Source organism: Melitaea cinxia, chromosome 18 (genome assembly GCF_905220565.1).
Source record: "Melitaea cinxia chromosome 18, ilMelCinx1.1, whole genome shotgun sequence".
Classification (NCBI taxonomy): Eukaryota; Metazoa; Arthropoda; class Insecta; order Lepidoptera; family Nymphalidae; genus Melitaea; species Melitaea cinxia.
The window spans coordinates 12,228,384-12,252,413 of NC_059411.1; the positions used below are offsets into that span (position 1 = coordinate 12,228,384).

General features: G+C 37.8%; 2 protein-coding genes across 2 annotated transcripts in view; one reads left to right on the plus strand and one right to left on the minus strand.

Moving 5' to 3' along the window:
* The window catches only part of LOC123662124 (papilin), a 108,420-nt gene extending 87,555 nt beyond the window's left edge, over positions 1-20,865 (plus strand). The window contains exons 30-54 of the mRNA XM_045597009.1: positions 82-258; positions 402-578; positions 754-933; positions 1,951-2,121; positions 2,786-2,870; positions 5,193-5,389; positions 6,265-6,504; positions 6,970-7,093; positions 7,186-7,288; positions 7,926-8,124; positions 9,189-9,359; positions 9,778-9,901; positions 10,624-10,726; positions 10,868-11,051; positions 11,126-11,299; positions 12,063-12,279; positions 12,393-12,514; positions 12,595-12,774; positions 13,273-13,412; positions 13,918-14,065; positions 17,187-17,612; positions 18,048-18,203; positions 18,813-18,923; positions 19,638-19,734; positions 20,007-20,865. Of these exons, the coding sequence (XP_045452965.1) occupies positions 82-258; positions 402-578; positions 754-933; positions 1,951-2,121; positions 2,786-2,870; positions 5,193-5,389; positions 6,265-6,504; positions 6,970-7,093; positions 7,186-7,288; positions 7,926-8,124; positions 9,189-9,359; positions 9,778-9,901; positions 10,624-10,726; positions 10,868-11,051; positions 11,126-11,299; positions 12,063-12,279; positions 12,393-12,514; positions 12,595-12,774; positions 13,273-13,412; positions 13,918-14,065; positions 17,187-17,612; positions 18,048-18,203; positions 18,813-18,923; positions 19,638-19,734; positions 20,007-20,094 (4,094 nt within the window). The 3' untranslated portion in view covers positions 20,095-20,865. The remainder of the gene's footprint in view (positions 1-81; positions 259-401; positions 579-753; positions 934-1,950; positions 2,122-2,785; positions 2,871-5,192; positions 5,390-6,264; positions 6,505-6,969; positions 7,094-7,185; positions 7,289-7,925; positions 8,125-9,188; positions 9,360-9,777; positions 9,902-10,623; positions 10,727-10,867; positions 11,052-11,125; positions 11,300-12,062; positions 12,280-12,392; positions 12,515-12,594; positions 12,775-13,272; positions 13,413-13,917; positions 14,066-17,186; positions 17,613-18,047; positions 18,204-18,812; positions 18,924-19,637; positions 19,735-20,006) is intronic.
* Positions 20,866-21,023: 158 nt separating this feature from the next.
* LOC123662125 (baculoviral IAP repeat-containing protein 6) overlaps positions 21,024-24,030 on the minus strand; it is a 51,607-nt gene continuing 48,600 nt past the window's right edge. Inside the window, exons 58-60 of the mRNA XM_045597010.1 lie at positions 23,115-23,303; positions 22,690-22,775; positions 21,024-22,124 (exon numbers count right to left, since the gene is read on the minus strand). Of these exons, the coding sequence (XP_045452966.1) occupies positions 21,962-22,124; positions 22,690-22,775; positions 23,115-23,303 (438 nt within the window). The 3' untranslated portion in view covers positions 21,024-21,961. The remainder of the gene's footprint in view (positions 22,125-22,689; positions 22,776-23,114; positions 23,304-24,030) is intronic.

Genomic DNA, 24,030 nt, shown 5'->3' on the forward strand with positions numbered 1-24,030 from the left:
TAAAAATGATTTTCGTTTTACTTTAGACAGTGAATTGGAACGTAATAAATTTTTAAACTTATAACCAATGTAATTTTTTAGCTGCTTGTGCACTTGCAAATGACCGAGGCTCTTGTCGTAACTTCTCCGTTTATTGGTACTATGACATGTCGTACGGAGGCTGTTCACGATTCTGGTATGGAGGGTGTGAAGGAAATGGTAACAGGTTTACTAGCAAAGAGGAATGCGTGGACGTATGTGAACAACCACCGCCCAAAGGTGTGTATTACTTTGACTAATTTGATTTTCAACACCGTTACGTTTGTTTAATTTTTTACAATTTAACAAGTCCTAATAATCTCAGAAAAGATCTTCATTTGTAAAAGATCTTTTTTTTTTAAATCTGTTTATTTAACTTACAGATACTTGTAATCTACCTATGGTTAAGGGAGCCTGCGCTGGCTACCACGTTCGTTGGTATTACGATGCCACTCGTGAGCAATGTTCACAGTTTGTGTATGGTGGTTGCCTTGGAAATGCTAACAATTTCGACACTAGGGAACTCTGCCAGGAACGCTGCGAACCACAAAGAACCGAGGGTGACTATATTATTACTATTTGCGAAAAAAAAAATACTGTTTTAATTAATATTCTCATACAGTGATCTCTAAGATTTCTGGGCAATATGCCATGGTTTTCACTTTCAAAACATGTTCACCGATTTTTTTTTATTATGACTTTTACTAATCATTTCTTTATTAAAATTCTGACTAGATCAATGCAATCTGGAAGTCGATCGCGGACCTTGTGCCGGCAATTTCTTGCGTTGGACCTTCAACACCGAGACTCAAAGCTGCGAGCAGTTCCTGTGGGGTGGCTGCGGCGGCAACTCTAACCGTTTCGGCTCAAAGGAAGCTTGTCTGCTTCGGTGTAAGCCACCCGGCGCGCCGCTCCGTGAGTATTCCCTCCGCATCAGCTCTATAATGCCACTGTAACAACATTTGTGTGTTTTACTAAAAGGCCTATACACTTTAGTTTACAAAGCTCCTTAGATTAATGGCCATATATTGGCTTTTGTAAATAGTTTTTTAACCTAAACGTAAAAATAATGTATTTTTTTAATTGTAGTATTTTTTTCATAAACTAACCTAAGGCTATTTTTTATATATTCTATAGTTCATTCATGTTAAGGAAATAATGAATTGTCAGTATCTCTAATGAATATCAATTACACTTTATTTAATCAGTTTTAAGTACATCTGATCATTGCCCGTAAATTATCTTTACTACGATATAGATGCAGTTATAAACTTTTTCATTATCTATCATTTTAATGATTCTCTACAAAATAAACACTAAAAAAATCGCTACGTTACGCTACAGCCTTTAATATCCCTTGCTGGGCATATGCCTCTTTTCCCATGTAGGAGAAGGATCAGAGCTTAATCCACCACGCTGCTCTAATACGGGTTGGCGGATATATTCCCACCTATGAGTAACGATCGCTAACAGGTGTACATGATAACAACCGGGACCGACGGTTTAACGTGCTTGAAAAAGAAATCATTGTAATGAAAACACTCAAACATTTCGTGAAAGCCGTCTTCAGAAATTAACTTTGAGCTAGTATTTAAAATATTGGTTAGGTCTGACTGTCAAATAGCGAGAAATAATGATAACTCACCTTCCTCAACATGAATGATATGTATACTGGTATATGGTGTTAACGATTGGATGTATATGTTCCAAAAAATTTTAATTAACAAAATTTGTTTTCGAATGCCTGCTATACGTTTATTATTAATCTGGTGATAGTTTGCATCGTAGTTGATTATTGTAGTTAGCACTAAAACCCTTCATTGACAAATTTATCACACAATTGTATATTTTAATACATATACACTGCTATATTAGAAATATGTGCGATATCAATTGTCAATGAAGATATACTAACAAGGTTGCACGGTACAGAGGCATGTTCGCTACCACAAGAGCCAGGCAACTGCACAGAGAAGCACCCTGCCTGGTCGTTTAGCGCTACGGAGAATCGCTGCGTGCCTTTCTACTACACTGGCTGCGGTGGCAACGACAATCGTTTCGATGACGAGAGATCTTGTACGAATGCCTGTCCAAGTAATTACGGTAAGTTTGTGTAAGAAGAGGTAGCCCAAAATACTGAACAGGATCAGTTGGGCTGTTGCCGAGATAAATTGGTCTTGTAGCATTTGATTTTCGCAGTCGACCCAAGATTTTTTGGTAAATGTCAAGATTAGTTGAGTTTCATTTCTTAACTACGAGGTAAGCTAAAAAGCCTGTGTACAGATTTATGTTTCACCTGAAGCTACAGTATCATCAAAAACTCCTGTCTACATAAACGTATATAAATCGTTATATATAAGACAATTGCCTAACTTAGTAAAGGCTCATCTGCAAGGTCTATCTGACACAAGTTCACTTAAAGCTACATCAAAAAGTAAGTACCTACAAAATAGTTAAATCTTGATAAGGCGAAAAATAAACAACCTTCCATCGATTAAAAGGTAAATCTCTAACTAAATTTTTGCAACTGTATTTTGATCCAATTTTTCTTTCTTCCCTAAAATATATTAATAAGTTTGTAACTTTTTCTGCTTTAAATCTAATTCAAATTGGTTGTTGGTTGAATACTAACACACAACTGTGTGTATAACGTCACTATTTATTTTTGATGTGTACTAACTATTATTACTAATAGAAGGTAGTACTTGTATTATGTATTGAATGATTATAAAATATTTTATATTAAAATAATGTAAATAAATTGCAGAACCAGAAACTTGTACACTGCCAGCGCTGATCGGAGACTGCGCCGTTTACACGCAGAGATGGTTTTATGACACCAAGATCAAAAGGTAACACTTACAAAAATATAATTGTGTTTGCTCGCAAACGAAAAAAAAACCGACTTCAATTACATCGAAGAGTAATACAACGTAGATCGACGAAAAAATAGTAATACTTTGTTCGTATTCCATATAACGCGACATTATAAAATTGTAGAATTATATAATGTTCTACTGTTATTTCTAACATTTTGTTAGCGATTGTAGGCAGAAATTTCATAAAAGGCCCGTCGTCGATTCGCGCGAAGCGCTGACATCGCTTATAGTTGATCGCTTTTTAGTTGAAGCGGATTTATATTGAATTACGGTTTATGTCTTTTTTATTAAAAATATGTAATGTTCATGTTTTCACACAGCTCCGATGCACGACTGGAGTTTACCCCTTCAGATCAACTGTCTAAATAGGCACAAAAAGGCTTACTAGTCTAAGAAATATATTATTACTATATCAAATTGTAAATAAATGAATGCAATAACGCCATCTATCGGAACCTAATTGCGTTATTAGAAGACGTCTGAACGCCATCTCTAACAAGGTCATTCGTTCAGTAGATTTTACTGTTCAATTTTTTCATTCCGGGGCCTTAAATGAAAATCGATTCTTAAGGAGAAAACTCCAAAAACAGCCAAATAAATACGCCTTATCAGATATAGCTCAAAAAGTTCGAGTCAAATCTCAATTATATTTAAATGGGACCACATGACAAGCACCACCTATCGATTAAAAAAAGAATCATCGATATCGGTCCACCCAGTAAAATAGTAATGAGGTTAATATAACGTTGGTCGACGTAAAATAGCCAAGTAAATACCCAGTATTAGCGATAACTCAAAAATTAAAAGCTCAAATATATTTATAACGAATAAACTGCTACTCTCTACTCTAGTGGAATATTGTAATTTGATCGATAGTGAACGAAGTAATTTCATTACATTTTGATAGATGGCGTTGTGGCAAAGTATTGAACATGACCACAGTCGTCTTAACATCGTCATGTAAATACGTGTCATCAAAGATTACTCAAAAATTGCTCATTATATCTCAATCATATTTAAAACGGACGACATGACAAGTATTAGCTTTTGATTTATACAAAAAAGATCAAAATCAGTGCACCCAGTAAAAAGATATAACGTATAATACAACGTAGGGTGACGAAAAAACCGTCAAGTAAATACGCAATATTAGATATAACTCACAAATTACGAATCAAATCTCAATTAAATTTAAATGGGACCACGTGACGAATAGTAGCTTTTAATTTATATAAGAAACGTCAAAATCGGTGCACCCAGTAAAAAGTTATGAGGTATAATACAACGTAAGGTGACGAAAATAATGTCAAGTAAATACGCGTTATCAAAGATTAATCAAAAAGTAGTTATCAGATCTCGATAAAATTTATATGTGACCACATGATAAACATCAGCTTTCGATTAAAGTAAAAATTATCAAAATCGATACACCCAGTAAAAAGTTATTGCGGATTTTCAAGAGTTTCTCTCGATTTCTCTGGGATCCCATCATCAGATCCTGGTTTCCTTATCATGGTACCAAACTAGGGATATCCCCTTTCCAACAAAAAAAGAATTATCAAAATCGGTACACCCAGTAGAAAGTTATGTGGTATAATACAACGTAGGTCGACGAAAAAAGCGTCAAGTAAAAACGCATTATTAGATATAATTCGAAAAGTAGTTGTTAGATCTCAAATAAATTTAAATGGGACCAATCGGCACACACCACCTTTCGATTAAAACAAAATTTGTCGAAATCGGTCTACCTGGTCAAAAGTTCTGATGTAACATACATAAAAAAAAAAAAAAAAAAAAAAAAAAAAAAAAAATACAGTCGAATTGAGAACCTCCTCCTTTTTTGGAAGTCGGTTAAAAAAAAAGCTTTCAGCATGATCAGAGTGATATAAATATATTATTGTAAATTTTTTTTTTTTTAATTTACCTTTATCAATTCATACAAAATTCACTTTAAGCTAAACGTTGCACCGGATTATCTAATGCTTATAAATTTTATTTACATATCATACCTATATCAGTGTCTGCCTAAAACATTTTTTTAAGATAGTTTGGTTATTAAGAATGCATAAAAATGCTATAAAACATTATGCAACTTCTGTTCCCGTTTAAATGAAAAATAATATGTACTTAATAAAACTATTGTTTCGCTGTATGTTAACGACGGCAACTGTGACCTTTCGTGTTTTCTAAGGTATGAAAGGTAGACCAACAAGAACACAGAATTCATTATAGTTTCTCCCCTCTTGCTCATTTCCCTAAATGTTTACACTTGCTCACACATAAAATCTGCTTCAGATGTCGTCAGTTCTACTATGGAGGTTGTGGTGGAAACGATAACAACTTCTTATCGGAACGAGAGTGTGAGGACAGCTGCATGGAGCGCGTCATTATTACCCCTGCAACACCAACGCAGGCGCCACCGGAAACAACACCGCAAACAACTACGCAAATTCATATCGAAAGACAACCCTCTTACGGACCGCCTAGATCAGGTATTTATTCTTTGAAGACTTGTAGACTATTTTCGTTGTTTTCATGCTGTAATCTATACTTCTATACTAATATTATAAAGACGTAAAGTTTATAACTTTGTTTGTATGTAGGGGGTAATCTTCACAAATACTGATCCGATCATGAAAATTCTTTCACTAACAGAAAGCTATACTATTCAGGAGTGACATAGGCTATATTTTATTGTAATTAAACTAAAAATTCAGTAAATCAAAAAAGATTAAAATATAATATCAAAATGGTAAATAAACTAGCGCCATCTATCGCTATTAGAAAACAATTTATTAGTCTTTCGACGTTATTAATATAGTCTTATTCTAGTCTATCGACGTCGTTTTCTCGATTTTTGATAGATGGCGTTCGAACAACATATTATTTATTTAAGTGCTATAAAATTTGTTCTTTGAAGTATGTTATTTGGTTCTGTAATTTAAAATAATAAATACACGGGAGCAACATATTATTTATTTAAGTGCTATAAAATTTGTTCTTTAAAGTATGTTATTTGGTTAATATAATAATAATTAATGCCCAACGAAATGGGCACGGGTTGGCTAGTCGCTTATAAAGATGTCACTGTTGAATGACATGTCAGTATAGTAACCCATTGGCACAGTTTACAGTGATCCTGCTTTTCGCTCTGGGTTGTGATTGTCTGATTATCGCTCGAGTTAGGATGTAATATAATATATTTATTTATAAACATATTTATTTATGAATATATTTTTTTATGCTTATTAAAAAAAACTATGTAAGCCGGTTGTTATCTAAAATACAAACAACAATAATTTTGTTCGTTCTAAAAATAACGAATATATTTGATTTTGTATGTTTTAAGCAAACTTTTTATTGACAGACATCTGCTATCTGGAGATCGACGCGGGTCCGTGCACGCAATCGCAAACGCGCTGGGCGTTCGACACAGCGAGCGGCGCGTGCACGCAGTTCCAGTACGGCGGCTGCGGCGGCAACCGGAACAACTTCCCCAGCGAGCAGTACTGCGCCTACTACTGCTCCCCGGCGCCCGCGACCACTACCACCGCGGCACCCGGCAATATCGAATACCGGTTTGGAACTCCGACGTCCGCTCCACAAGGTGCACTTGATGCTTGTACTGTCTCATTGACGTGACTATCTTAGACGATTAACCTTTTACCGATTTCATTATACATTTCTGTAATTTAAATTAAAATAAATCAATTAATTAGTGCAAGGATCTGCAAACAAAAATATTTAAAAGAACGAATCTTGAAATTCTTTGTATAACGTAATTCTAGAAACATGTACCAACATAATATATCAACATACTCCCACTCTAAGTCAAATATCGTCAAAATATCAATCTTTTGTGTGCAATTTCCTACAGCTACGCTAATATTATAAAGAGCAAATGGGAAATTAGAAAAAAAAATACTTTTAATTTTTTTGGATATGGTTCCAGTAGAGTACTGGTATCAAAGAGCGACTGCGGTTAAATTTATATTTTATAACTGATGGGTAATTATTTGTTGACAATGATTTTGACTGTACTCCTAACTAAAATAAAACAATATCTCCTAAGATGTGTGCAAGCAGCCAATGAAGACGGGCCCGTGCGACCAGTCGTTGATGCAGTGGTTCTACGACGCGGCCCGAGATGCATGCAGCCAGTTTACGTACGGTGGCTGTGAAGGCAACGGCAATAGGTACAACTGTATTGCATTATCAGCCAATAATAAAAAATAATTATTGTCCTCATTATAATGGAAACTAAACGTCTGATATTTGCTTTTTGTAGATTTAATACACAAGAAGAATGTGAACGTCAGTGTAGATCAGGACCGACGAAAGCACCTGCTCCTCCTACGACCACTTCCACGCCAAGAAATGAAATAGCACAGGTATTGTATTATAAGAATTATATTAAAGAACTAGCTGTGCTTGCGACTTACCGCGTGGAACAGTGACTTTACATGTTCAGCGCAATTCTTTAAATTGGCATAACTTTTTTTATTTATGAACCGATCGACATGAAACAAATACTAAATGTTAAGCTAAGCTTGCCACAATATATCAGTAAAAACCACACCTAAATTGGATACGCCGTTTCTGAAATTAGCGTGCATAAACGCATAGACAAACAGACAAAAATTCTGACAATAATTGTTTTGGGTGTTATTTGCGTTGATAAAGGTCCCAATAATATTTTTTCTCATATATCTTAAATGTACAGACAGCGACCCGTTACATTTTTATTATATGTATTGATATAAAATTATGTCACTGCTTTATCCCATCATTAAGCAAGAATACTGTCGTTCATTATAATGTTGATGGACTAAAGAAGGAAGTAATATGCTACCAGTAATCGTATTAAATTTAGAAACAACTGAAAACATTCCCCATCTCAAAACTGCGAGACGTGTCATTGCCCGAACAAAGTGGTACCGCTCTACCTAATGTTTATGAGGCTCCAACCATTATAATTAGGGCTATAAGTCGTTGCAGTAAAGTATATAGTAAGAGTGATCATTGCAGGAGTACATTCCCGAAGAGTGCCGAGTGGCCGGGTCGCCACAGGAGTGCCGCGAGGAAGGTGTGGTGTGGTACTTGGATCAGGCGCGTCGTGCCTGCGTGCAGCATCGGAACGAAGGCGCGGGCGCCGCGTGCCTGCACGACGGCACCTTCCCCACAGAGGAGGCCTGCGAGCGAACTTGCGGGGCTTTCAGAGATATCGGTTAGTGTTTTTTAACCAACTTCAAAAAAGGAGAAGGTTACTCAATTCGACCGTATATATACATATATATGTCTTCGTCGTTTATGAACCGATTTTGATAAGTCTTTTTTGTTGGAATTCAAAATATCCTAAGTGTGGTACCATGGTAAGGAAACCAGGATCTGTAGTGCTATTCTGTAAGAACAAATTCGTGTCTCGACAGCGGAATCCGCGGTGAGATATCAAATTCGTATTCATTAAAACTCGACAGTCCCGTAGCGCCACACTTGTGAGTGCGGCGACGAGTCGAACCCTGTTGCGTGAGAGCGTTGATATTTAATAGTATGAATTCGGTATTCTGTGAGGGGATTTACCGCTTCACACATCACAATTCGAGACTTGATTCGACACTTGACTTCATGCACATATTCTAAAATAAAGTCATAAGAAAAGAATATCGATAAAATAAACACAGCTCTAAATTGCCGCTCTTCGATTCGACACTCACTTCACATCGCTTGTGCGTACGGAATGTTTACAGAATTCCAAACCAAGGTGAAGTGGGTTCGCTTTCGAAGTGAGCGCTGTCACTCAGGTGAAGCTCGATATCGAAATTGTTATTTACAGAATAGCCATGCTGATAATGGGATCCCACAGAAATCGAGGGAAATCCTCAAAAATCCTCATAACTTTTTACGGGGTGTACCGATTTTGATGATTTTTAATTTAATCGAAAGCCGATGCTTATCATGTGGTCACATTTAAATTTCATCGAGATCTGATTACACCTTTTGGAGTAATCTTTGATAATGCGTATTTACTTGACTATTTTTTCGTCTACCTACGTTGTATTACTTGTCGATGTAATTAAAGTCGTTTTTTTTTTCGTTTTCCACTCACAATTACTATTTATATTATAAGACTAGAGTGGCAAATAAGTTCTATGGATGCCTGAAATACAGAAACACAACAATACTTAAGAGCGGTCAGTATTAAAAAGCTAAACACTTTTCTAGATCCTGAACTAAGGCCACAACGATTGACACAAATATCGCATTTGTTTTAAACTTCTTATCTTCAATTAGACGTGTGCCGGTACGACGTGGACCCCGGTCCGTGTCGCGCGTCGATCCCAAAAGTTTACTTCGACTACAACTCCGGTCGCTGCGAGGAGTTTGTCTACGGTGGCTGCCACGGTGGCCCCAACCGGTTCTCCTCCGTCGAAGAGTGCGAGCAAGTTTGCAGACCAAACGCAGGTACTTACACTAATTCTGAAAATTTTAAGAAAGAATAAATAAGAAGATGCTATGTCTTTTGAAATATATATTTAACAGGTTGAGAGTTAAATTTTCCTTTTGAATACAATGGGCGTGGCAAGTATAGAATTTAACGATTTTGAGAAACTTCTGCTTTATAAATCTAAAAATTAACCATGTAAGATATTTCAAAGTAACAATACGGGTGAATTTCGTTAGTAAAAAATGTTTAAAAGACAAATTATTATCAGAATAAATGTATTTATAAGAAATTTCAACGATCCTATTCGAATAATATTATTACATTTTACCTAAAATTTTATTCTGTATTTATTTTTGTGAAATATATAATATTTCAATATATTTGTAACAAAGTTTAAAAAAAAAGTCGTTTGGTACATTATTCCTTCTGCATCAGATCCATGTAACCAGACTCCCGAACCCGGCAACTGCCTGGCGTACTTGCCCATGTGGTACTATGACGCGGAACGCGATGAGTGTGGAGAATTCATCTATGGTGGCTGTAATGGCAATGACAATAGGTAATATTATATCCTTTATTGCCCTAAATAAGTTTTTATTTTATTTTATTTTTATTTATTTATTTTTATTGCCCTAAGTAATTTTACAATAGTCATTATAATATAGGAAGTTGGCAAGGGCGAACTTATCTCTACAAGAGATCTCTTCCAGTCAACCCATGGTAGTGAGAAACTATGTGAACGTGGGGCAAAGTAGTGCAGGAATAGGAGAATAAAAAAAACATAAAATACATACACTACATATAAACTACATAGACTACTGACACTATATATATAAATATATATACATACACATACATACCCACATACATAATATGGGTTAGGTTTTAATAAAAAAAATTAAACGAGAAAAACCTTGTATTGTACTTGGTAATTACGCTGTTATTTCTTAATTAATTCTCTCCAAAAACGAATGAAACGATGAAAAACGACATGAAGTGTAATAATAATGAATAGAAGAGATCGCTCTTTCAGCGATAAGACCGCCTTTATACATCTATCAATTAATGTAATTATTTTGTTGTTTTTTTTAATGGTGTAACATAAAGAGTATTGTTATTATAATTATAATTAATAATTAAATAACGGAATCATACAACAATAAAAAACCCAATACATTTTGTATTTCTCCCCCCACACATGAAAATTTCGACTTTGTTTTTTTATCAAAAAAACGACAGAATACAAGTTCAGTTATCAGTTTGTACCTACTTCTTTTAAAGGTTTGAAACAAAACAAGACTGTGAAGGCCGCTGCAAAAAATCTTCTACGCGGGCCGTCGCTTCCACCCGCACGACCACCACTTCGACCATAAGCCCTCAACAGGTGCGATTCATTTGATTACATTTTTAGTACTTTGCCCGCTTAATCTTTGTACAATATCTAATTGAGAAATGAATTATTATCTACATCGTGTATCTCAAAATCAGCGATTAAAATGGGCTAAAATGATATTTTTCGATGCAGACAGTGGATTTGGAATGTGTAACTCCCCGGTCTTTGGAGCCCTGCGGCGAAAATATCACTGTTTATTATTATGACACGAAGACACAAGCGTGTTTGGCTGGAGACTTCGGTGCTTGCCGGTATCCTAACAGCTACAGGACGGAAGAAGAGTGTGAGAGGAAATGCGGTGCCTTCCGAAACCTAGGTGAGTCCTCAATCCTAAAAATTTAATTCATTTTATTCATAACAGTTTTTTTTATCGCTAAATTTAAAATACAGACGTGTGTGGTTCGGCTCTTGATGCTGGTCCGTGTTTGACTGTCATCGACAAGGTCTACTGGGATTCGGTGTCTGGCCGATGCCTGAACTTCACGTACGGTGGCTGCCTCGGTGGACCAAATCGCTTCTCAACGGTCGAGGAGTGCGAGGAAGTCTGCGGAAACACAGGACCAGGTAACATGATAACACTACTTGACTTTTCACTTGAACGAACTTCTTCACTTTTTCCTACTCGGTCTCACCATAAAAAGTCACCCCGGTCGGTACTATTCCTTTCGAAATTTTTCACTCGCGATTCGTGCGGTTGGTGGTATACTCGTATATATATGCGCCCGCGGCGCAGACCCTGCGTGCCTGCGCGCCGTGTCGTCGGGCACGGGCGACTGTGGGCAGTCCTCGCGCCGTTGGTACTACAGCACCGCCAGCGGCGACTGCCAGCCCTTCGTGTACGCGGGCTGCGGTGGCAACGAAAACAACTTCCTCTCCTACGAGGAATGTGATCTCCTGTGCAAGAGAACGCTCGCCGGTACTGTTCCTGACATCGTCGCTTCGCACTCGCCCGATCTCCGGCGTTTGCTTTGCATCATGTATTGCGTTGTCGTATCGAAATTATTTAAATAACACAGATCATCATTGGATTCGACGTCGCATGGCAGAGTATGCGTGAGAAGTCGTTGTCGCACTCCTTTTCATTCCTATTGCTATCTTCCACCGCTTACACGCTAGCTTTCTTCTTTATCACGTTTGCACATATTCCATGTTTCTCTTGAAACATAAAACTACACATTTCCTTGTGAGAATAATTTTCTTAGAAGGAAGGTTTTTTTTATTTATCCGATGTGGAGCTCATTTGGGAGCATCGCTCGAATAGCACGATTGATTCTCAAGTTATTTGTAGAGCCGGAGCCGGAGAGGCCAAAGCAGCCTGAAATCACAGACGGCAATGAGGTACTACCCGACTGCGACCGCTACAACGAGGAGTGCGCGGCCCTGCGCTGCGAGTACGCCGTGCAGCGCACGCGCACCGCCGGCGGCTGCGAGCGCTGCGCCTGCGTGCCCGTCGACGTGGACTGCGCGCCACTCCACCTCGAGTGCGAGCGCCTGCGCTGTATGTACGGCATGCAACGCACCACCGGATCTGACGGCTGCGAACGGTACGTTGGTGAATGCATACTGGCTATAATAAAAACTAAGATAAACACTGATTCTGACTATAATTGCTTAAAATTATAGACATAAATATACAGTATATTTTTTCATGAGGCAGATGTAAATGTATCGATCACCCTTGTGCGAGCACGGAGTGTATCACAGGCGAGCGATGCGTAGCGACGGCGTACAGGGATGCGCTCACGCAGGAAGTCCGCTACTCTGCCGAATGCAGAATCGGTAAATTAAATATTACAGCTCCCGTTTGATTGATTGTATTGTATGAAATAAATGATAATAATATGATGTCTTTAAAACAGCAAATAAAACTGGATCGTGTCCGGCGGAGAGCGCGCCGGCGGCGCCGGCGGAGGGCCAGTGCCGGCGCGAGTGTAACGACGACGCGGACTGCCTGGGCGTGGGCAAGTGCTGCCCGCGCGGCTGCAGCCGGCTGTGCCGCGCGCCCGCCGCGCCCGCGCCCGACCGCTCGCCCGCGCCCGGTGCGTGCGCTGCGCCACTTAATACATTCACTAAGATTTATTTTTTATTTTTATTTATTAAACTTTATTGCACACACAAAAAAGAAGATACATTTTAGAACGATTAGATCTTGGTCACGTAACTAAATGACATAGTGCGGCGTCGCATCGCTCAAAATTTCGATTGCTATTTTTAAATTAAAATCTAATATTATGTATTAGTACGAGGCGGGACGTACGTCGGTGTTTAATTAAACTTTGAGTAGAATAAAAAGATTTATAGTATATTAACGTGATAGACTCCACGTCCAGTAGGTCAGACCACGACAGAAACAAAATTAACAGACTGTTTTTAAAGAATCAATCCTAACCAGTCGATTTTCAATTCACAAAAGATCTACCTACTTATCAGATGCTGAGACTGTGGCGTCCCCTTAAATCCGGCGCCCTAGGCGTTCGCCTTACCGCGCCCTTCATAACGTCGCTACTGATCGTAACTTATGCCTTGTGTGAGCGCAGAGCTGCCGCAGGCTCCATACGCCAATGCGGAGGAGACGCAGCCGGAGGTGACCGCGAGTGAGGGTGACAAGGCCACGCTGCGCTGCGTATTCCACGGAAACCCACCGCCGAAGATAACGTGGCGCCGCGGTTCCATTACGGTGAGTATTTCAAAAAACAAAAACATGTAATTCTTTCCATATAAGTTAAGCTAAAGTGGTGGTACCTTGCGGTTTAAATTTATTTTAGTGTTTATGAATTATCTGACCTTTTGCAACTGGGTCATAATAGACGATCAGAAATTTTTATACTAAGTATAGGTATGACGACTACTCTGGAGTAATGGTGCGCATAAATATTTATTTCCGGTCTGGTTGTTAGTCCTTGTGGGTCTTCTCACCGTGCCTCGGAGAGCACGTTAAGCTGTCGATCCCGGTTGTTATCATGTACATCTGATAGCGTTCGTTACTCATAGTAGGGAATATATCCGATAACCCCCATTGGAGCAGCGTGGTGAATTAAGCTCTGATCCTTCTCCTACACGGAGAAAAAAACCTATGCCCAGCAGTGCTATATTACAAGCTGAAGAGAATAAGTATGTAGCTACATGTACCGGTCAGCAAAAATATGATTTGGGCATTAATTTATTATACGTCGTGACAACAGATCGAGAGCGACTTGGGCCGCTATCGGCTGTTGTCGGACGGTACGCTAGAGATCGTGTCGCTGTACCGCAACGATTCGGGCGTATACATCTGCGTGGCGGATAATGGACTCGGACAAGCTACTCAACAAATCCACCTCGAGGTCGCAGGTGAGATGCTTGTGATTAATGCTAGCCGGGACGAAATGTGAGGCCGTTACTGTGATTTACCTTTAGGCCTGCTGTAGTTTGTCTTTAAGAGGCAGAAGTTTGTAATGTGTGCTCATAGATGTGACGGTTACTGGGAGGTCCAACATGGATTCACAATTCACAGCATAATTTTCTATATTGTTATGGTCTGCCATTTACTAGACCATATAACAATTATACCTGATATCTATAATTGAACCTTCCCATACCACGAGGTTAAAGTAAGAACTGGTCTTAATTTTGGATTGATATGATCTGCTTGAAACAAACTTTGGATAAATAATTACATCGTTCTGTAAGTAGTGTAAGCTGAATTTTCTATGTATCATCTACTTATATACTATGACGCCTGTGTTTGAACTAGATTGAAAGTAGTTAGTTGATCTTACATTATTTTCTTTTCTATCTATACTCACAATCTTTCTTCCTTCTTAGCAATCTCTTATAAATCTCTATTACGAGTATAATATAGTTTGCGTATAACATAAACGCGGCGAAACATTGCGTACTGAGAGCCGACACGCGTTATCAGTGTAGGTAACTTAATATTGGTGTAAGTTTATTCATTTGTGTCTGGATGATATGAATATTTCGACATCTACACGCGTGCCAATCAATTTTGCTGACACAATTTTAGTTCGATAACAAACAACTGAACGGAAATGGTATACGTACTGGACAAACTAATTAGCTGATAATATTTAGTTTCTTCTCAACGTACACTTTGTAATAAATACTATCTGTATTCACATATTATTGCAACTTCCTATTTAGAAGGCCTTATCTCTCTGAGTGATTAGTATAATTATTCCAAACAAACGGAAAATATTCTAGTACTTTTAATTTAAACAAACAACATTATGATAACCTTCCGTAAGATAAATTTCCTTTTCCCAGAACTATTTACTTAAATATTTTAAATGACAACCGCTCCGGTTTAGTGGCTCATAGGCGTGTGAAGATGCTTAAAAACGGCAGTCGTGAGTTCGATTCCCGCTCAGGATGGATATTTATATTTGTACTATTATTAGTTTCCATTCTGAAAGTCTTTCTTGTAAGTCTCCTCAATGTGCTTCGGAGAGCACTAACTTTTCGGTCCCGTTTTTTATCATAGACAGCTGACAGCGATCGTTACTCATAGTACGGAAAATGCCCAGCAACCGGAGCAATCAGTCGAACCGCCATAAGCCCACCTAGGGACTCGGTATCGAATAATCGGTACTGTACTCATGAGTAGTATCGAAAAAAAAAGTATCGTACTCATAAAAGTACCGAAACAAAAGTATCGATACTTTTAGGTATCGAATACAAACACAAAACTACTTGATACCTAGACGTGTTGATCTTCGACTTCCAAAAAAAAGATCTTCCTTTGATATCGAATGGCAATGTACTCGATACCACAAAGTATCAATACTTTTTTACAACAAAATTTAAACACAATGGTTAGCGCAAAGTATGTATATATTTTTTAAATTTCGTTTCGATATTAGTATTGGTGACGTTGTTGGGTCAATAGTCTTTTATCTTAACGAAACGGCATCAGTTCGAACGCCCCTCGGACCCACAATTACGGATGACTTTGTACGTGTCAGGGCTGCTGCCAATATCATAACTAACCAATGTATTTTTAGTATTAGTTAGTTAGGATGTTTAACAAATTATTTAATATTTTTTTGACAAGCTTTATAATTTGGTTTTTTTAGTTTTTTTTTTTTTAATGAAATGTTGAATAGTGTCAGCCCTATTCGCTTTTAGTTGTCGCCGAGTCGGTCTGGTACTATAGTCACTGCCAGTGTCAATAGACCTGTCCTTGCACGCGAACGATGTTACTGTTACGGCTCTCAGTGATCGCAAGTCTCGCTGCGCTGTGCGCGCACGCTTACAGAGGTGCTGGTTTTATTAAGTGTTTTTTATCGTATAGTAAATTTAGACTTCTTAACATGAAAATAATGTTTCCAATAAATTGAAAAAATATCAATAAAATGTTAAGAAATCTATATTATTTAACGATAAATAAGAATGCAATAAGTTTTTGGCTTTGTAGAATAAACTGGAGTAGTTTGTGGAATGTTCATCTCATATTGGTTTATTTCGACTGGCTCATAATCATGTTTCGTTGGCAGTGACAAAAAAAAAATAAAAAAAAACGTGTAAGCATATTCATTTAAAAAAATACACGAAATTGATTTCATAATAAAAATATTTTCACAAAATAGGTACAGTCATATTTCTATACAAAGTAATAAACACTGTGTAATTATCTTGACTGTGTGTAAGATCATGGTATCATTTCATAAAATCAAGTCATCGAAAAGTTGCTAAGGGTTCATTTAAGTATTACGTGAATAGCAAAAGGTGGTTATATTAGGTCGTTACGGCAGCGATATTTATTTATTATTTCTGAATAAATTATATATATATAGTTGACCCTGCAAACGCTGTTTTGCCATATATGTTATTAATACCCCTTTATAACTTAGGGGTATAAAAATAGATGTTGGCCGATTCTCAGTCCTACCAGCACACAAAAATTCATAAAAATCGGTCCAGCCGTTTCGAAGAAGTATTGTGACACGAGAATTTTATATACTACTAGCCGACCTGGCGAACTTCGTACCGCCTTATTTTTTTTTTACTTGAGTATATATCGAAATAAAATATAGCCTATCTTTCAAGTTAGATCAAACTGCATACGGTGTGCAAATTTGATTAAAATCGGTTAATTAGTTTAGGAGTCCATTGAGGACAAACATTGTGACACGAGATTTATATATATTAAGATATCAACAATGTTTACTTAAGCATAAGGAGGAGTAGGGTTTTGCTGACTTTCGTTGATAAAGGGTTGGAGGGGGTTAAAATTATTAAAATTCTGCTTAGCTAATACTTGAATGACCCCTAAGCTGTAACCAGACATCATCAGTAATTAACAGAACAGAGCATATCGTGTCCTTAGAAATTCTTTCAATATCACTGCCAACGACTCTTATACCTATTTAGAACTAAATTAGTAGTAAAAATACACTCGAGACATCCACAAACCACCGTAGACGTAGAAACTAACAAAGGGGGTGGATAGATCCGGTGGACATGCCGGCGGCCATAGCGGGCGTGCCAGACGCCACTATCACCGGCGAGCTTGGGCGGCCACTCAGCGTACGCTGTCTCGCCTACGGATACCCGCCACCCGCTATCTACTGGTACCGCGGCCGGAACGGACCTATGGTGCCCTACAGCAACACGCTTTATGAAGCTCGCGGCAACGTGCTGCTCATACGCCGGCTTACGCTCGATGCGCTAGGCGATTACATCTGCCAGGCCTACAATGCTATCGGAAAGCCGGCCGACTGGGCCTTTGTCGTACAAGCATACCGGACCGACGACGTCTCCGACCACCCTTACCTCGTGCCGCGGGAAAATGAAGTGGTCGTCGTGACGCCACGCGAGCCGTCCACAGTGACCACTCCCACCACTGTGCCGGAAATAGAGATACCCGTGTTCACCGGTAAGACCGAACCTTACTGTAAGGGCTTAAAAAAATATCATATTTATTTATTTTTATGATGCATGTCTTCTTGCATGTTGCATGTTTGCATGATATTATTCCTTCTTTTGATTGTCGAATCTCCCGGAGAGATTCGACTAGTTCCATGTAAGGTCTTCAAAAAAAAGCCTTTGTAACTATAGATTGTAAACATACGTTTATTATATTTTATTTATTATTACAAATCACTCGTACTTACATTAAAGATTAATTAGTGTCGTATATGTCATGTCGTACGGAATTATTTACTGTCAAATGTCAAATGTTGAGTCCTTATGCAATATATTTATAAATATTATTATCTATCGATGTTGTCTGATGTTGCGGAAAACATGTGGATAGCTTATAACAATGAAAAGCATATAGATATAAACTAAACGAGAATGTGTCGTACAGTTCCCGTGAATACGCGGCTGACGCCGTCCCGGACGCGTATTCCTTCGGGCGCGGAGATCAACCTGCCATGTGACGTCGACGGCTACCCGCTGCCTTCAGTGCGCTGGACCAAGGATGGCGTGACACTCGTGGCCGACGACCGGATTTCACTCACTGGTAACGTCATTACCGCCACTATTTTCTCTTGACAATAATATGAACGTCTGAACCCCCCCTCCCCACATTCCTTCAAAGATATTGAAAACAAACAAGTGCAGACGCACAGACATTGTTTTTAAATATGTCAAACTATGTTGGACAGTGTAACATTACATACACATAGAACTTTAATAAGCGACTAAGGGATAACACAGTTCCACTACCACCTTGGAACTCATAAAGCCGATCGATTTTTTTACCAAATTAATTTAACACACTTATTCCAAGCACAATTTTCATTATGTTCATTAACCGACTTTAATAAAGAAAGCGTCTATCAATTCTACTGTATTTTTATATGTTACATTCCGAATGGGATTTGGAATTATTTTTTGTCTATTGAAAAAATCATGGTGGTTTTGCTGCCCCCGTTTCGGATGCCGCCTGAGACAATGAACCCCCCCCCCCGTACCTTCACACTACGTCACTTATGGTAGAACAGAAATAGATTCTTGAAATTAATAAATACTAGGAAATACTTTACGCGTATCTTTAGGCGAAAGCGTAGGTTTGCAAGTTATAAATATACCTAATATCCTTATAACTAACAAGTTCACGTATCGACAGACGCGCGGCTGACCGTGCTGCGCGCGTCGCCCAACGACAGCGGTGTGTACGGCTGCCACGCGTCCAACAACTACAGCTCGCACTCCTCCACTGTCAGCATCACCGTCGAAGGTACCTCGAAGTTTATACGATTGTGAATGTGCCACGTTATAACTACTAGTTCGGAAAAAAACAACATAATTTTTTATATACACAATGCTTTTCCAATGAAATAAAGAATTTAAGCCCTAATATATATATAAAACCCAAAGAATTGTTTTCAAACTAATAATAAGGCAAAACTAGTGTTAGGCTTTCATATGAATAATGTTCTGTAGTGATTACATAAAACTACAATTAATTTTTGTTTGTTATGGATGTAAAATAAAACCACGTAAATTTTATTGTTTCATAATAAATAATTTTGTTCATCGCTTTAATTATTAAAAAATAAATTTATTTAATACACTACAGGATTAAACTTAATAATTTTAATAACAATCTATCGTGTATTTTTACTTCAGGATTATATAGGTATTTACGGACCGATCTTTCTAAAATTAATAGACACAGCTCTACTGTAAACAGAGATTAGATAAACTTTCGTAACAATAATATTATTCACAAAAACCACTTAATTATCGAAATCAGCTACTTCAAATAGTTGTTTTATAAATAATTCCCAATTTAGCTTGATAGAAAAAAATTATAAAAATGTATCTTCATTTACTCAAGTTCCGCTTTACTCGTGTATAATTCAATTATAAATATCTTTTTTTGCTATTGTAAACTTAAATTTAATAAGTTTTGAGTTATTTAATAATCATATTTTATTAATGTTTATAGGATTGTACATTCCGGCGAACTGCAAGGATAATCCATACTTCGCTACCTGCCATCTTATCGTTAAGAGTAAATTCTGTCATCACAAATATTACTCTTCGTAAGTACCGTACTTATATTTCAATTATTTATTTATATTTATATATTATTTATAATTACTTAGTCCAAAGCAGAAATTTTGAGGTGATGTTAATGTTACGTAAAATTCACTCATTGTCAGTATAGTATATGGTTGTAGCTAAAAACCATATTTAACAAAAGTAATTTTGTATGTGTCGTTTGTAATTTTTGAGTTTCGATCTTGAGTTCGTCCAATATCATATATATAACTCATTCTAAGAAAATAATTAAGTTTTTTTGCATCATTTGTAGGTTCTGCTGTAAGTCGTGTGTGGAGGCGGGTCAGCTCGACCCCAACGAGCTCAGCATGCAGGCGGACTCCTGGACTTGGAAGAAGTAGTTACCATCCCTCGCCTAGTTACAACTAATTGTTATAAGGACCTAGGTGTTTTAAATGATCATTCTACTACATACAAACTGTGTGTTTAAATAGATAGCTGGGATTTGAATGAAAAAATAATTTTTCACAAAAATTATTCATAATCATTATCTAAAAAGAGATTCTTTTTGATACTCATATTATGGTTTTTGTTGAGTTCAGAAAATAATTCTGTGCCATATTAAAAGAAAATTGAAATCTATTGTAGGTTTTTAAAAAAATCTTTATTGTTTGCACATCAATAGAAAAGATAATACCAGTAGATTAAATAGTTATTATAGTTTTGTAGATAGAATGACATCTGTGTAAATAAATATTGTAATGTCACAAATTAGCTCCATCTGTGATGGAAGTAAATACAATGTTATAGAATTAGTGATAACGAGGTCGCTGAGAGGCTTAGCATCGCAGTTATAGTCTTAAACTATTACACCTATTTAAAATTGTTTTATATCATCCATCACTTTTATAGAATTAAAAATGTACGTAACTCTGTTAAAAAAGTAACAATTTTAGTATCCTGTCTCGTTATTTGCAATTAAAGATGAAAACTGATCAGAGATACAGCGAGTTTGAAAAACAAATAAAATTATTTATTTCAGAATATAATAATAAACATAATACAATAAGTAACGTATTTTTACGTATAATTTTGAGTCGTAATAATTTGTGTACGTGAATTTTTTTATATCAATAAATGTAAATATATTTACAATAAATGTGTACAAGTGATTTCGACTTTTTTTTATCATCAATTTCCCACTGTTGATGACTGTACCCATTGTATATTAAAGATAATATTTAATTAAAAGTAATTTAAAATCGCTTCTTTTGTACGATGAAATATAAGACAAAAAATAAATAAATAAAAAATAAAAGAAAACAAAATATTGCAATAACATAAATTTTTATTTACATCCCGAATTTCACAGTCAAATATATAACAGTAAACTTTCTACTCAACTTACCTGACAATAAGAATATATTGAGACAGTGTGGTGAGCCAATGATTCTTATATACAATCACATAACGTAATTTCTTCCGTAAACGCGTCACCGGCGGACATGTGTGCGTACAGCACAACGTCAATAAAATAAAAGTTTATTGTCAGTATTCGTTTGTTAAAAGAAATTAATTAAAATAATGTAAACGTTTCGGCTAGGCCTGTACTATAAACTCGGCTCCGTATCTCATCCGCGCAGGCCGGACGGCCCACGCCTGTGTATATATTCTTAAATAAAAAATTAAAACGCAATAAGTTTTTATATACATCAAATTATAATTTAATATACATACAGTTAGACAACGCCACTTAGGCGAAACCACGCACGTTCGGACGTGAGGTATGAGGTGTGGGGTCCGGTACGGTGCTGGTTCACGCCCAAGAGGTAACACAGATGTGTGCAAACAGCGCGATCGACTCGACACTCATATAATATGTATATCGGTGCTTTCACAGTAAGCGTCGTCCGTGACGAGGAAAGTTTCCTGCCAAACTATGTTCGCTTTCGAAACTCCCAGCGACCGACCGGACGTCCGCCGCGCCGCCGACCCGATCGCTCATCGCGCACCTTACAGGGTCGCGAGCCCGTCATAGTATCACAATAACGTTAAATTAAACAGAGGTCCCACTAAATTCTATTTATACGTCTGATAAAAATATTTATAGAAAACTGAAATTCCATTACGAACAAATCATACAACGTGCCGACGGCACCGCGGTCGCCGGCGCGGCGGACAGTCTTAAGCCTACGTTAAATGCGTCGTGTCCACCGGGGCGGGCGCTGCGCGTCGCGGGAGAGTTTAACTATGGAGGGTCCGGCCGGCTCAGTCTAGGACCTGCGAGACGATCTTCTCCATATCGTGGTCGATCTCGTCGGAAGAGGGCTGTGCGGGCGCGGGGGCGGGCTCAGGCGCAGACTCGGGGGCCGGCGTCGCGGGGGCGGCCGCGGGGGCGGGCGGCGGCGAGGGCGGCGCGGGGGCAGCGGGGAGCTGGAAGGGCTCGTCCAGCTCCTCGAGGCCGGGCGGCACGGGCAGCTTCGCCAGCTCCTCTTGTAGCTTCACGTAGTGTCGCTGGAAAGAGTATCAAACATTATATTTAAAGTATATTATAATTAAATAAACGACCACTTTTTTTCTAAATTTATATTATATTTTTCTTTATTAATATGGTCCACACGATGGTAAGTGGTTACTGTAGCCTATAGACGCTTACAACACCAGAAGCATCGCAAACGCGACCCATGATTACCATACCCTCCTAACTCTCCAAGAGCTCTAAGCCACCTTAGTCACTACAGAAATACAACACTCGTCCAGAGTTTTATTTAGCAGTGAACTGCTGTAAGTAGTACTTCTCCAGTCGGGCTGCTCCAGATTTTGAGCAGAATACATCCCGCTGTGCCCTACCTCAAAAAAATTGAATACGTAGTCTAAGAAGCAATAAGAACTGCGTCATAAAAGAGGAAAAATATATATAATTAGCAGCACAGTGGGAATTAGTTACCTTGAGCGCCATGAGGTTGAGCTGTATACTGCGCTGCGTGCGCTCGTCACCCGTCTGTACCTCCAGCTCCGTGATCCAGTTGGCCACGGTCTGCATTATCTCGTTGCGTTTCATCCAGAAGTGGGTCTGGATTACCTGGCAATGACAGATACTTTTTTTAGCAAATGAACTTTTATAACTTTAACAATACAAATCGTATGTGAATATAATATAAACATGTATAGCGAAAACACAACGAGAATATGTTAGAGAGCATTGACAGCCTAAGTTAGAAGAGAAATATAATTTGGCGATACATTTAAATATACAAAATTGAAATCTAATTTTATTTTACTGCTAAAAATCAAACCCAAAATATAGAAAACAAAGAAGGCTAAAAAATAGCTCAAGTCCGTCGAGTCTATAAATATTTAATTTTTTTTTTTGCTCTTGGATATGCACACAAAATTGTCTCGGCTGTGACGTGTCGGGTACCTCCTTGAAGCAGGGCTCGGGCGAGCGGAGGTGGTCGAGCATGGCCCAGCGCACGCAGGCCTGGTAGATGTTGGAGTTGTACTCCAGGCTGGCGCTGTGGCCCACGCGCGTGCCGCGGCTGCGCTCGTAGCCCGGCTCGTTGAAGTACGGCTCGGGCACCAGGATCAGCGACTGGATCGACACCAGCACCTGCGCACGCGCACAACACTTGAGGCGCTGGTCTGGTCTCGCTTGGGATGTTTTAGCTTGTTCGTTGCGTACGGAACCGGTTTGTAAACATAAAATGAACGAATGCTGTTTTTACACTGAACTTATTAAGTACAATGAGCATAAATTGAAGTTACGGTGTAAGTTGAAAATTGGTACTATACAAACACATTAACGTATGAAATAATATATAACAACACATGTACGAGTAAATACTTCGTACACATTACATAAGAGTTTGTACGATTTAAGAAAGAATGAAAGAAAGAAAGAAAGAAATTTATTTGAGACACATACACTGCTTACAGACATACAACAAACACAATAAGAGCACAAATACAATAAAAAAAATAATAATAATACAGTCAAAATTAAGTTAAAAATGTAACTAAAAATTTAATTAATTAATTAAAAAAATGAAAAGTAAAATTTTATCAAATAAAAAATGAAAATAAAAAATAAAAAAAAAGAGTAATAATAATAAAAAAGCAACAAATACAGCCTCTCTTTATAAGATTGAATATATTATATGTGAAGAAAAGAGTAAAAAAGGATAAAAAAAAATTAAACTAAAATAACCGTAAACGTAACACAAAATTCATCTGCTAAAGTTATTTACACTTGTACAGCAGTGTACCGTCACAAAAAGGATGACCACTCAGCACTTGTGGAAATACAGGGACAATAGTAGGATTCCTAAATTTTACAC